Source organism: Pundamilia nyererei, unplaced genomic scaffold (assembly GCF_000239375.1).
Source record: "Pundamilia nyererei isolate P.nyererei 1_Seehausen unplaced genomic scaffold, PunNye1.0 scaffold00215, whole genome shotgun sequence".
Taxonomy (NCBI): domain Eukaryota; kingdom Metazoa; phylum Chordata; class Actinopteri; order Cichliformes; family Cichlidae; genus Pundamilia; species Pundamilia nyererei.
In genome coordinates, this window is record NW_005187616.1 from 376254 (window position 1) to 389932 (window position 13679).

At 40.7% G+C, this 13679-nt stretch overlaps 1 protein-coding gene across 1 annotated transcript; it reads right to left on the reverse strand.

Annotated features, from left to right (window-relative positions):
• Positions 1-7091: 7091 nt before the first annotated feature.
• On the reverse strand, positions 7092-12098 carry dpm2 (dolichyl-phosphate mannosyltransferase subunit 2, regulatory). The gene is made up of 4 exons (XM_005748157.2): positions 11970-12098; positions 9388-9477; positions 7306-7408; positions 7092-7223 (listed from the first exon to the last, which is right to left on the reverse strand). Exons 1-4 carry the CDS (start codon positions 11970-11972, stop codon positions 7168-7170), a joined length of 252 nt encoding a protein of 83 aa, XP_005748214.1. The 5' UTR covers positions 11973-12098; the 3' UTR covers positions 7092-7167.
• Between the last annotated feature and the right edge of the window lie 1581 nt (positions 12099-13679).

A 13679-nucleotide genomic window follows, 5' to 3' on the forward strand; every position in this document is an offset into this window, starting at 1 on the left:
TTTTTCCCCTGAAAATTGTATTCTCTATGTCACGGCTATATTTATAAAAAATCTGAATCATCGACGTGCATCACAGCTACGAAAGATAACAAAAACAGATAAAGAACTGATGCATTACCTTACTCACCCTTACTGCTTCCAAAGGAAATAAGCAGGAGCCAAGTGCTGATAATCAAATGTGTTGGTTACTCAATTATAAGCAGGTGTGAGCACTTTCATAAGGGTACACCTCTAACATGTCAAAGGTTAAAGTTCATGACAGCGAAATTTGAAAAGTAGGGAACAGGTCTGGCTTGTGTAGAAGGGTTTCCAATGGAAAGCCTAGTCAGCTTTAGGATTGTTTATGCAGCTCGTACACAAATTTGAAAATAGCCTGTAAACATGAAAGGATGGACAAGAGATCTCTTTCCTCTGTCTGGCCTTTTTATTCCCAGACACATATATTGCATTAGTTTATTAGTTAAGTTGATCACCTTTAAAGAAAGATCCATTAAATTGGATCTCTAATGGTTCAGAAGGTCAATGAGGACTAGCAGACATGTAGATGTATGTTTTTATGTTTTGGCATGCCATGAGCTGAACCATGACCTTCTCTTCTCCAAGGATTGTGTGACACTCTTTTGTAACCACACAGCTGATCTGACTTTACCTAAAGAGCTTCTTTCCCTTCCTCCTTCCAGAACTACAGAGCTGATTTTCTAGGGGTGATCAAAACTGAGGTTTCATTTATTTGTCTGTGTTTTAACTCAGCAGCTACATTTGGCGAAAACCAAACACCTTGGCACCTCACAGTCACTGAGTCGACCATAGATTATTCTAGAGTCAAATGTGAGACCATCTGTCAGGTTTATATGGTTGATTGTCATTTATGCTTAGAAATATTTACTCATATATGCTTAGAGTTTATAATCGAATAGGGGTCTGATCCTTAGTAGTCTGCAAAGACTTTGTGTGCATTCCAGAACGTTCTGGCATACACACTCACACCCTAGGGTCATGACATGAGAGAGGTCGTATCTTCTCTTGCTGATATATGGTAAGGCAAACACATCTATATCTGTTTTAGTCTACGTGCCTTTTGTTTAGATGAACTGCTGGACTTCCAGACCAGCAGGTTTAGGGAAGTTTTTTTTCGGACCCCCCCACACACATGTACGCAGACGGTACTCTTTGTTCACATGTGTAACTATGTTAATGAGCCTATGCATATTCATGTAACCTCAATAAAAGAGCAGTGTTACAAGGGAGCGGACGAGAGCGACCGAGGTCAAGCGAAGGAATGGCGCTAGTCTGGTTCTCTCCCTCATGGATGAGAAACACAAAGAACTTTGGTGACTTGTGTCTTGCTTTTGCTGTGTAGTAGAATTGTGTTGAACGTTCCGGCGAATAGGTTTATGCTACGAACCTTCGCCATTTGTACGGTTTTCTGAAGCCAGAAGTTGCCTCATGTGGATAGTTATATCCATGTATACATATGGTATAGACCAGCGATCCGCAACCCCCGGGCCATGGACCACCGGTACCGGGCCATGAGAGTTGAGGCTCTGGTGTGAAATTCAAGGTTTTCAGGGTTTTCAGGGTTTTTAGCGTTTTTATTTTTTTATCGTTTTTATCATTAACTCGGTTTCCCTTGGTCTTTTCCCGTGCGTTATGAATAAATCTTCTTTTTTTGTACCGGTACTGGTTTTATTTTGTTGTATTTCTCCGCAACACCTTAAAGGCCAGTCCGTGAAAATATTGTCGGACATAAACCGGTCCGTGTTGCAAAAGAGGTTGGGGACCGCTAAAGCTGCATTCATAAACCGTCTGAGCGCTGAAACAAATCAGCCAAGAAGGGCTAAACTAATCAAACTAATAATTTCACTCATCAGTACTGAAGCACAAACTTCTTCTGGTCTGTGTCACAAACACCATCATATTATTTGGAAAATCCTTTAAAAACACCACAAAGATTCAAAAACATCACACACAGTGAAAAAACCCAGTTTAATGTCTGGATAGTAGATGAGGTGTTGCAGACATTCCTAATTCTGCCGTCCGGATGAATGAGTCAGAGAATGATTAAAGTTTATTTCAACATTGGAGTCTGTGGAGCCTGACTCACTTCTGATATCAAAGGAACTTCAGATTTTGGACTTTGGCCTTGGATTCAGTTTTCAGTTACTGAGGCCGCCCCCAGGTGTGACAGCTCAACCCGAAGTCTCATAAACTTGCATTCTTTCTGAAAAGTGAAAGATGACCAGATTTCTGGAAAGACCATTAGCGGGTCTGTTAAGATGCAAATTCTTTTAGTACCTCAGTCAAGTGAAATGGCCAGATATTTCAGCATGAGGCTTCAGGACCGCTCTTCACACACAGGTGGGTCAAGGTGGTTAGGCCCATTCTTTCTAAACAGTCTGTTTTGTCAGGATTTCTGCATCGTCAAAAAATCTTTAATCGAAATCAGTTATCTGCAAACACAATCTGACCAAACTATAACATATCCTGAAATTCTGGCAGTCTGGTCTTATATCAAAATGTGTATTTGTTTGTGCTCTGCCACATGTGGATGAGCAAATTCCAAGGGAGGAAATAAAAGGCTATCAAAGGACCAAAATAAGCAACTTTGTATGTGGTGTTAGAAGAGTGGATTTCCTGTGACTCAGGATTTCACGTGTGATGCCTAATACTACAAAAATAACACGAGGACTGCAGAACAAACGAGCGGATACATCTGAATTTCCTCTAAGGCTAAAAATTTCTCAGATTCTAAAAAGAAATTTTTTAAACATCCTTTCATGAGAGAAGTCTTCAGTATTTTTTCATGTTAATGGGAAAAGGACATTAAAACAATGTTCAGTGGAACAGGATGGAGTGAATCACAACACTAACAAACACAGCAAGCTGGTATTTCGATTTAAATACGCTGATATGTAGTCCTTCCTGTTTCCTCTGGTGACTTTTATACTCGTTGGGTTAAAACCATGTTATCTTTTCCAGTAGAGTTAATGTGATTTGGAGAAGAGAGGAGTGCAACACAATAAAAGATAAAAATCAAGTCTTAAGTTTGAAATCAGCTCCAAAGAGTCTTGACTGTGTTTGTAAGATGTTTAAAATGATTATGAAACAGTGCCCACTGTGTTTGGTTTGCGCAATTTACCAAATGTATTGTTGCCCTTTAAATAAAGGTGATGGATCCCTAATGACACGTCATCACGGGTAAAACTGTACAGCAACACAGGAAGTAAACAAAGAAAAAGATAGTGGGAAGAGCAAAACAAATGAATGGTAGCAAAAGCATGGCGGTTACATATTGTTGAACGAGCAGGTCTTAAACCTGTAAGATGTGGTGCTGATGGATAAGAGCGGCACGTAGGTAGCATCAGCTTGGGAATTTTCACCACGCTGCTTCGACCCAATCCAAACCGCAATGCTGCCTTCAGCAAAAAAAAAAAAAAAAAACTTCCTTTGCAGTTGCAAGGAAGTTTTTTGTGCTTTTGACCCTCCAACTACAGTAGTGGGAGAAAGTGTTTAGTCCCTTTCCTGATTTCCTAGTGTTTTGCATATTTGTCACACATACATGTTTCAGGTCATTATCCGAATTTTAATATTATACAAGTAAATAGAACATGCAGTTTTTAAATGATGATTTCATTGATTAACCAAGAAGATGTATCCAAACCTACGTGGTTCTCTGTGAAAAAGTAAGTGCTCCTCTTGTTGAATCATGAATTAACTGTTATTAATCACATTTTTTGGAAAGTCGAGTTCAGTTTTACTGAACACACTCAGGCCTGGTTACTCGCAGACCTGCTGAATCAAGAAATCATGTAAATAGATCCTGTGTGACAAAGTGAAGCAGGCTAGAAGAATCAAATGGGAAACAAGGCAACTGACATCTACAGTGGGGCAAAAAAGTATTTAGTCAGCCACCGATTGTGCAAGTTCCCCCACCTAAAATGATGACAGAGGTCAGTAATTTGCACCAGAGGTACACTTCAACTGTGAGAGACAGAATGTGAAAAACAAATCCATGAATCCACATGGTAGGATTTGTAAAGAATTTATTCATAAATCAGGGTGGAAAATAAATATTTGGTCAATAACAAAAATACAACTCAATACTTTGTAACATAACCTTTGTTGGCAATAACAGAGGTCAAACGTTTACTATAGGTCTTTACCAGGTTTGCACACACAGTAGCTGGTATTTTGGCCCATTCCTCCATGCAGATCTTCTCGAGAGCAGTGATGTTTTGGGGCTGTCGCCGAGCAACACGGACTTTCAACTCCCGCCACAGATTTTCTATGGGGTTGAGGTCTGGAGACTGGCTAGGCCACTCCAGGACTTTCAAATGCTTCTTACGGAGCCACTCCTTTGTTGCCCGGGCGGTGTGTTTTGGATCATTGTCATGTTGGAAGACCCAGCCTCGTTTCATCGTCAAAGTTCTCACTGATGGAAGGAGGTTTTGGCTCAAAATCTCACGATACATGGCCCCATTCATTCTGTCCTTAACACGGATCAGTCGTCCTGTCCCCTTGGCAGAAAAACAGCCCCATAGCATGATGTTTCCACCCCCATGCTTCACAGTAGGTATGGTGTTCTTGGGATGCAACTCAGTATTCTTCTTCCTCCAAACACGACGAGTTGAGTTTATACCAAAAAGTTCTACTTTGGTTTCATCTGACCACATGACATTCTCCCAATCCTCTGCTGTATCATCCATGTGCTCTCTGGCAAACTTCAGACGGGCCTGGACATGCACTGGCTTCAGCAGCGGAACACGTCTGGCACTGCGGGATTTGATTCCCTGCCGTTGTAGTGTGTTACTGATGGTGACCTTTGTTACTTTGGTCCCAGCTCTCTGCAGGTCATTCACCAGGTCCCCCCGTGTGGTTCTGGGATCTTTGCTCACCGTTCTCATGATCATTTTGACCCCACGGGATGAGATCTTGCGTGGAGCCCCAGATCGAGGGAGATTATCAGTGGTCTTGTATGTCTTCCATTTTCTGATGATTGCTCCCACACTTGATTTTTTCACACCAAGCTGCTTGCCTATTGTAGATTCACTCTTCCCAGTCTGGTGCAGGTCTACAATACTTTTCCTGGTGTCCTTTGAAAGCTCTTTGGTCTTGGCCATGGCGGAGTTTGGAGTCTGACTGTTTGAGGCTGTGGACAGGTGTCTTTTATACAGATGATGAGTTCAAACAGGTGCCATTCATACAGGGAACGAGTGGGGGACAGAAAAGCTTCTTACAGAAGACGTTACAGGTCTGTGAGAGCCAGAGATTTTCCTTGTTTGAGGTGACCAAATACTTATTTTCCACCCTGATTTACGAATAAATTCTTTACAAATCCTACCATGTGAATTCATGGATTTTTTTTTCACATTCTGTCTCTCACAGTTGAAGTGTACCTCTGGTGCAAATTACTGACCTCTGTCATCATTTTAAGTGGGGGAACTTGCACAATCGGTGGCTGACTAAATACTTTTTTGCCCCACTGTATCAGTCTGTAAAGGGTTACAAAGACATTCCTGGGAATAGGGGAAGCTTCCCAGAAATGACTAACCGACTGAAATTACTCCAAGAGCACATCAACAACCCATCCAGAAGGTCACTAAAGAACTTAAAACAACATTAAAGAACTGCAGGCTTCACGTGTCTCAGTAAGATCAGAGTTCATGATTCAACAATGCAAAACTGGGTTCAAGAAAATCACTGCTGACCAAAAAGATCAAAGGCTCATCTCAAGTTTGCCAAAAAGCATCTTGATGATCCCCAAGACTTCTGGGCAAATAATCTTTAGACTGACGAAACAAAAGCTGAACTTTTTGGAAGGCGTGTGTCCCGTTACATCTGATATATCTGACATGTGAAAACATTCAGCATGAGGTTTCAGGGCGGAGCTTAACACACCAGGGGGTCCTGCTGGCTACGTCCATACTTTCTAAGCAGTCTGTGAGATTATCAGGATTTCTGCATAAAATGTGCCTTGATTTCAATCTGAGCCAGAACTGTAAACAAACACAACCTGACAAAACTGATCACACAACAGAAAAAAAAAAACAGCTGTGTTGTTCACATTTTTATTAAACACAATAACTGCTTGTTTAGCAACATCCTCCATCTCGTTTCTCATTACGACAGAGCAGCACGGTCTCGTGGCAAATGTAAATTAACCTCAAAGAAATGGACGCGGTGACCTTTTTTCTAACTGAAACCAAGTGGTTTCAAATGATAATTAATGCATTTAAATCATTCAAATATTTAAAATTCATTGTAAAATCTGTGACATGTGGGACTCAAACTTGAGTGTGTGTGAGCAGCTCCACCACCTACTGCTCCAGCCTCCACATGCAGACTTTTCCAACTTTTAAGTGAAAATAATAATTTTGTATGTACAAATACATATACTAGTAGACAGATGAAAAACTGTGTTCAGGAACATGACGACAAACAATGGAAAACTGTGCACAGAAATACAAATGAACAGATTAGAGGGTCGTCTTTTTTAACTTTATTTCAATTTTTGCCCAAGTAAGTGCTCGAAGGTGTTTCGGGGGAGCTGCTGAGGGGTCAGAATTGCTTCTATAAGGACTTTGGCATTTCCTGTAACTTCGTATGAGACTTGCACAATGATGAAGAGGATTTCTGAACAATTCCTACTATCAAACAGCCCCTTTCAGGTCCTACCACAACATCCCTGGACTTTATTCATTGGCGTCTTTGCGTTATTGCTGGGTTGCATCACCCCACCTCTCAAAAGCTTTTGCTCATGAACTCCTGCTTTGATGTTCACTTGAAAATGTCTTTGTAACGTTTTATAATCATTGATCTCTCACTGAGTGTAAAGGTGTCCAGGACCTCAAGGTGGCTCCACCCTCCAACTTGCTTCACAGTCATGATGCGGTTTTGGTGCCTTTTTCCCTCCAAACATAATTTCTTGTCTCATTTGTCCACGCAGCAATACCTTAAAAATGTCGAGAAACTTCCAAATGGTCTTAAGAGAAGTGCATTCAATGATGCCACTTGGGGCCACCAAAGCTGATTTCTTAAAATGCAGAATTAAGACCGGCAAACTTTCCTCTGAACAAAAATACTTGTAAAAGTGACGATGAGGAGTATTTATTACAAAATAGGGCTGGATTTTAGTTGTAAGGTGCAAGAAGCTGATGTTTTACAACATTAGTCCGCTTTTTTTGGCTTGCGATTCTTCCACATGATGACAACGGTGAAGGCTCCTGCAGAGAGGATAACAGGCATTAGTGTTCATTGAATTAGATAAGCAGATAACTTGGCCTGCAGTTCTCATGGTGGACTGACCTATACAGATGAGCAGTATTACTGCTGCGATTCCAGGCAGAATGACTGAGTACTCCCGAGGAAGAAAATACTTGTGCAGGAAGTGATCGCTGTCCACGAAAGGCTGGAAAAACGACCAAAACAACCATGTTAATGTGTGGTGTCAAAATTACTGTCTGCGAGTCACATGACCCAGTTCCACACCTAGACTACAAAAAGCAACACGAGGAATGGTGCACTAAAAGGCAGATACAAAGCTACTGGTTAGTTTCTGGACAGGATTTTTTTTCCTCCATTCCCTCAAGACGGAGATCTAGTTCAGTATTTATTTTTATGTGAATGGAAAAAGCAAATCAAAAAAAAAGGGGAAGGTGGAATAGGATGGAAGTGAATCACAATGCTATCAAAGGTAACAGACTGGTGTACTTTAGTTTAATGTGCTTGTTATTCGAAGTTCTTTTTCAGTCTCTCCTGTTTCCTCTGGTGACCTTTATACTACATCTGGGCTGGAGCCATGTTAAACAAAGAAAAGGATGGTGAGAGGAACATGGCAAAGTCAGGACATTACATAAACTCTACAATGAGATTGTTCTAACAGACTGTATCTCACAGCTTCCACAATGCACAAACCAACGAACTCACCAAATAAAAGCTTTTGGCTGGAACCTGGACTAAATTAATTCAAAGAATACACGGAAGTCTCTAATAAATAAAAAAAAGACTGGGGTGACATAATCAGTTACATGAGCTGGGTGCTTGACTTGTAGCATGTGCCGGTGTAGTTTATGTAGCGCCAGCTCGGTAATATGCTTTGTTGTGCCACAGGCTAGTTAACATCAATCACAGTTAAAACAACAATTTAACCCCCCCCCAAAAAACACCAGCTTCCATACAGGGAGTGCAGAATTATTAGGCAAGTTGTATTTTTGAGGAATAATTTTATTATTGAACAACAACCATGTTCTCAATGAACCCAAAAAACTCATTAATATCAAAGCTGAATGTTTTTGGAAGTAGTTTTTAGTTTGTTTTTAGTTTTAGCTATTTTAGGGGGATATCTGTGTGTGCAGGTGACTATTACTGTGCATAATTATTAGGCAACTTAACAAAAAACAAATAAATACCCATTTCAATTATTTATTTTTACCAGTGAAACCAATATAACATCTCCACATTCACAAATATACATTTCTGACATTCAAAAACAAAACAAAAACAAATCAGCGACCAATATAGCCACCTTTCTTTGCAAGGACACTCAAAAGCCTGCCATCCATGGATTCTGTCAGTGTTTTGATCTGTTCACCATCAACATTGCGTGCAGCAGCAACCACAGCCTCCCAGACACTGTTCAGAGAGGTGTACTGTTTTCCCTCCTTGTAAATCTCACATTTGATGATGGACCACAGGTTCTCAATGGGGTTCAGATCAGGTGAACAAGGAGGCCATGTCATTAGTTTTTCTTCTTTTATACCCTTTCTTGCCAGCCACGCTGTGGAGTACTTGGACGTGTGTGATGGAGCATTGTCCTGCATGTCTCTGAGTATTGCACACCTTGTGCTTTTGGGCACTCCAGTGATGTTGCAGCTCTGAAATATGGCCAAACTGGTGGCAAGTGGCATCTTGGCAGCTGCACGCTTGACTTTTCTCAGTTCATGGGCAGTTATTTTGCGCCTTGGTTTTTCCACACGCTTCTTGCGACCCTGTTGACTATTTTGAATGAAACGCTTGATTGTTCGATGATCACGCTTCAGAAGCTTTGCAATTTTGAGACTGCTGCATCCCTCTGCAAGATATCTCACTATTTCTGAGCCTGTCAAGTCCTTCTTTTGACCCATTTTGCCAAAGGAAAGGACGTTGCCTAATAATTATGCACACCTGATATAGGGTGTCGATGTCATTAGACCACACCCCTTCTCATTACAGAGATGCACATCACCTAATATGCTTAATTGGTAGTAGGCTTTCGAGCCTATACAGCTTGGAGTAAGACAACATGCATGAAGAGGATGATGTGGACAAAATACTCATTTGCCTAATAATTCTGCACTCCCTGTATGTCCATGTGACTGATGTGATTTCAGTGAACTGAAGAGAACTTACCAGGATGATGACCCAGACAGAGTAGTACGTGAACAGCACGAGGCTGAAGACAACAAGACTCATGCCAGCTGCTTGATCCACTCCAGTAGCCTGAAAACATATCCACAGAAAAACTGAGCACGAGGACGTCGGTGTTAAGCATGGCACTGATGGTCGTTTGAAGCTTTATGCAGACTAATGTGAATGTGGTTAAAAGTTTAAAGCCAGACGTCAGGTTGTCGTCAGAGGTGAGACACTAAATTTCCCATAAAGCAACTGGAAAGGAGATCCTAATTTTGTTGTTACTTGGATATTGAGCACACTTCATGGCACCATCCTCCCCTGGCAAACATTAGCTTTGTAATTGTCAGTTTTGGCCAAATTTAAAAATACTCATTAAGACTTTACATCACATCCTGACCAATAAACTGTGATTCTACCTTTTTAAAATAAATGTCAAACAGCAACAAGAGTAAATAACAACAGAAATTGCAGGTAAACTTTTACTAGAAAAATTTTTTGGATCAATATAAATAGTTATCTTTATTTACAGGCACTTTTATAAACCCGCATTTCAAAGGAAGTCATGTAGTCAAAATAACGAGCAACAATCAACAAATAAATGAAAACTCCACAAGACGTTGATTCAATAGATCTCGAATCAAAAGATCTCCAGTACGAGGTCACGAAAACAACGGCTCCATCTACAAGGTCAATTGCAACTAAACATGACAACCTTTGCAGCTAAAACAACCACTGACACTACAGCAACTTCAACTTCATCATTCATCTGCAACTAAATCAACCTCTAAACCAACTCATCATCTAAATTCACCATTGCAACTATACCTGCAACTAACCCCAGTGCTCCAGGTTAACTGGTTAGATTTGTTTACATGTTCTACTCTCCGTGTTCCAGATGTTGGATCCTCTGTCTGTCAGTGTATCTGCAGCTTGACAAGATTAAAGACCTTGGGAAAAAAAAGTCTCCAGCTGCAGCTTGTGCAAATGAATACACACATCAAAATTATCTTCAGACAACAAATAAATTGTTTGGATAAAAAAATAAATAAATCATAAAGTCTTCTGCCTGGTCTCCTACCCCTGTCTTTCTTTAACATAAATAACAGCTGACATTTTCTCAGGACACCACCGATCAGCTCAGCTGACCTCCACTTTCCCCTCTGAGTGACTAATCTGGGTTAAAGATGACAAACGTGATTTAAAGGAGGACCGATGGATGCTGAGCACCAGATCAAAAACACACACTTAAACCTACGTCCTGTTTCTAACCTGACTGATAAGCTGCTAAGTGCTTTATAATTCAGCTGTGAGTTCGGTGAGTTTTCTGAAGATACTTGAGAGGATGACTGTGGTGGGGCGTGGTCTGCGGTGCCGTGCAGGGAGGGCGGACGCACCTGCACTGCATCCTTAATCACGCCCGCCGAGTTAAAACACGGGGACTCAGGGGTTGGTGTGCGTTGTGGTGTGATCTAAATAAACGGCTCATAAGTGCGATATGTGGTCCCGCCGAGCCTTAATTCCACCACAATGATTTTTAATCGTTTCAGCAGATCAGTAGCAGCTATATTACTGACGTACACGGGTACTAATCCAAACAGTGTGGGTCATTAATTCTATTTATTCCATATCCAAACAGCCCAAATTCTTATTAAAGCAACAGGTTTGCTTATAAAGTGGTCCATCGCTCCATCCGTTTAAATCCTGTTTGTCACCTGTCATCCAGATCGGTCACTCTGAGGGGGAAGAAGTTCCAGCAGCTCTGCGCTGAAAAAACAAACTACATTTACTTATTTTGTGCACAATATTGTGATGACGTCACGTTGTATTGCCCACGTTAAACTGTGACTTTCACCAGATAACGGGGGCGTGTTTCCTGAATCAGCAGGCGCTAAACAGGGTCTACGCAGGTAAACTCGAGGGTGTTTAGAAAGAAAGACAGAGCTAGGAGACCAGACGGAAGACTTCATGGTTTATTTATTTGTTTAAATTTAAATAACTTAATTGTTGTCTTAGGATAATATTGACGCGTGTATGCATTTTGCATCATCACACTAACTCCATCAGCACCTGCCAATTAAACTAACAGCTCGAGCTACAACGCTGCCTGCACCGCAGCACGGCGACTCTGACAACTAAACCAACAGAAGCATCTGCAGCCACCAGGTGTTCCCCCATTTCCACAATAAGATGCATTAAAAGGAGACAATCTTGGGAATCCCCTTTAAGCTGCAACGGCACTGCGCAGCCGCACCAAACTTCATTCAAACCTTCACCGTTTTAGTCAATTTGATAATTATCAAAGATATTTGATCTCCTAACTTCATAAACATGCAACATACGAATTAAAAAACACTGCCAGTAAATTCGGCGCTGAAAAATGTTACCAGGTCGGTTAACTTATAATCCCCAACCATGAAGCTGACTGCTAGCATGAAGCTAAAAGAAACAAATGTCACAGCCAAACAGCAAAGATTAGCTCTGAAGCTAATTACGCTTAAACTGATAAAATTTCATTAAAGTATTAATTTGTCTCTGCTCGTTTATCAGCTGTTTAAAAGTAATCACAGCAGCTTTCTTACCATTTCTCACCCACACACAGGTAATGTTGTTATTTGCTGACGTATCCTGGTGCTCTTCTTCCTGTTCAGTAATCCGGTTGATACAATTCATCTAATGGTCTCTGATGCCCTCTCGTGGTTCTTCTTACAGCAGTACCGCACTACCGTCACCAACTGGTATGGAGTGTGGACCGAAATGACCCCCCAAAATAAAAACATTCAAATTCTCCGAAACAAATGAGTCTTCCTTAAAGACCAAAATATGGCTTGATAACTTTCACTTTTACAGTTCTTGCGAAATAAATCAAACAAGTCCAGTTTCACTTTTATATCGTCAAGCTTTTTCATCAGTTGTCTTCTTTCAGCATCAAATTTCTAACAATCCAATAAAACATGTTCTCTACTGCAGTCACACTCCCCTGTGCAGTGTTCCCTATTAATAAAAGCAAGGTGCTATTCAAACCAGTGTGTCCGAATCTAAGTCGAGATATAACCGATCTGTGTAGATTCTGACAGAACTGTAATGCTGAGTAATATATTCTTGCACTGTATGCAAATAATATAGAATAAGGATAAAACCCCTATCCTTATTCTTTTTGTTTAATAGTGTGAAACATACTACTGGATCAGGGAGTATCCAAGGTGGTATTGTAGGCAACTGTTTGACTTATGTTGATCTTGTCCAGGTTAAATTCAGCTGCTTCCTGTCAACCCAAGGTTCTTCAATTCTCTTTTGTCTTTTTCCCAGCATGAAAAATATTTTTTGTTGGATGATCTTGACCATGTCCTTGTAAAGCCCCTTCGTGGTTTACCTGCTACTGCAGCTTCATAGATCACAGCATCACACGCATGTTTGAGGCAAATAAACACAAAAACAAAACAAATGGAAAAAATTGACGTTGACACATTGTATTCAGAATCGTAAAAAATATTTTATAATCACCCCACAAACCATAAAATACTGTTGACAGACATTATAAAAATCATTTTTTGCTTTATTTTAATGTGAATAAAATCAGAATAATTAGATAATCATTTTATACCTGCACTGAAGTGGAAAATAGTAAGGGGCAAATGAAATTCTCATTGTCCTTCAGAAAATTCAAGCTGTTTGGTTTCAGGTCATTTACATATTTCATTAAGTTGAAGTGCCCCTGATTTTCTTCGAGATGCTTTTTATAAGATGATTTTTTCCCCCTTCTTGTTCCATATCTGGAGTTTGACAGTAAATCTAGAAGTCAAGACCAGGCCTTTGATGTCCTGATGGATCATCACAGTAACAGCTGACATGTTTTATTGCAGAGCAAAGACAGCTTTTAAGAGGAAGAACCACTCTGTGAATTCTGTAAACAGTGACACAGGATAATGTGAGGCCATCCATCTGAAAGTTCAAAGTTGAATTAGAACTGGACTTTTCAACAGTACCAATGATCCTTAGTACGACAAATCCACCAAAGGAGGACTCAAAAAAAGAAAGGAATGAGAACCAGATTCCTTTCATTCCTGGAGCATCAGATAACAGCGTTTTGGCATTGCTGCTTGCGTGTTTCAGGTATGCACAAGGTGTCCTTTGGTGCTGTCGTGCCTAAACCAAACAATTCTCAGGGCCTAAACCTACCTAGTGAATGGCAAAAAAGGAGGTCAGTAGGTGAGAAAAGAGAGTCCAAGTGCAAATCAAGAAGGTCCAATCAGCTCCAATCAGGTCCACAGCTCCCCGGCTGCAGGGTTGAT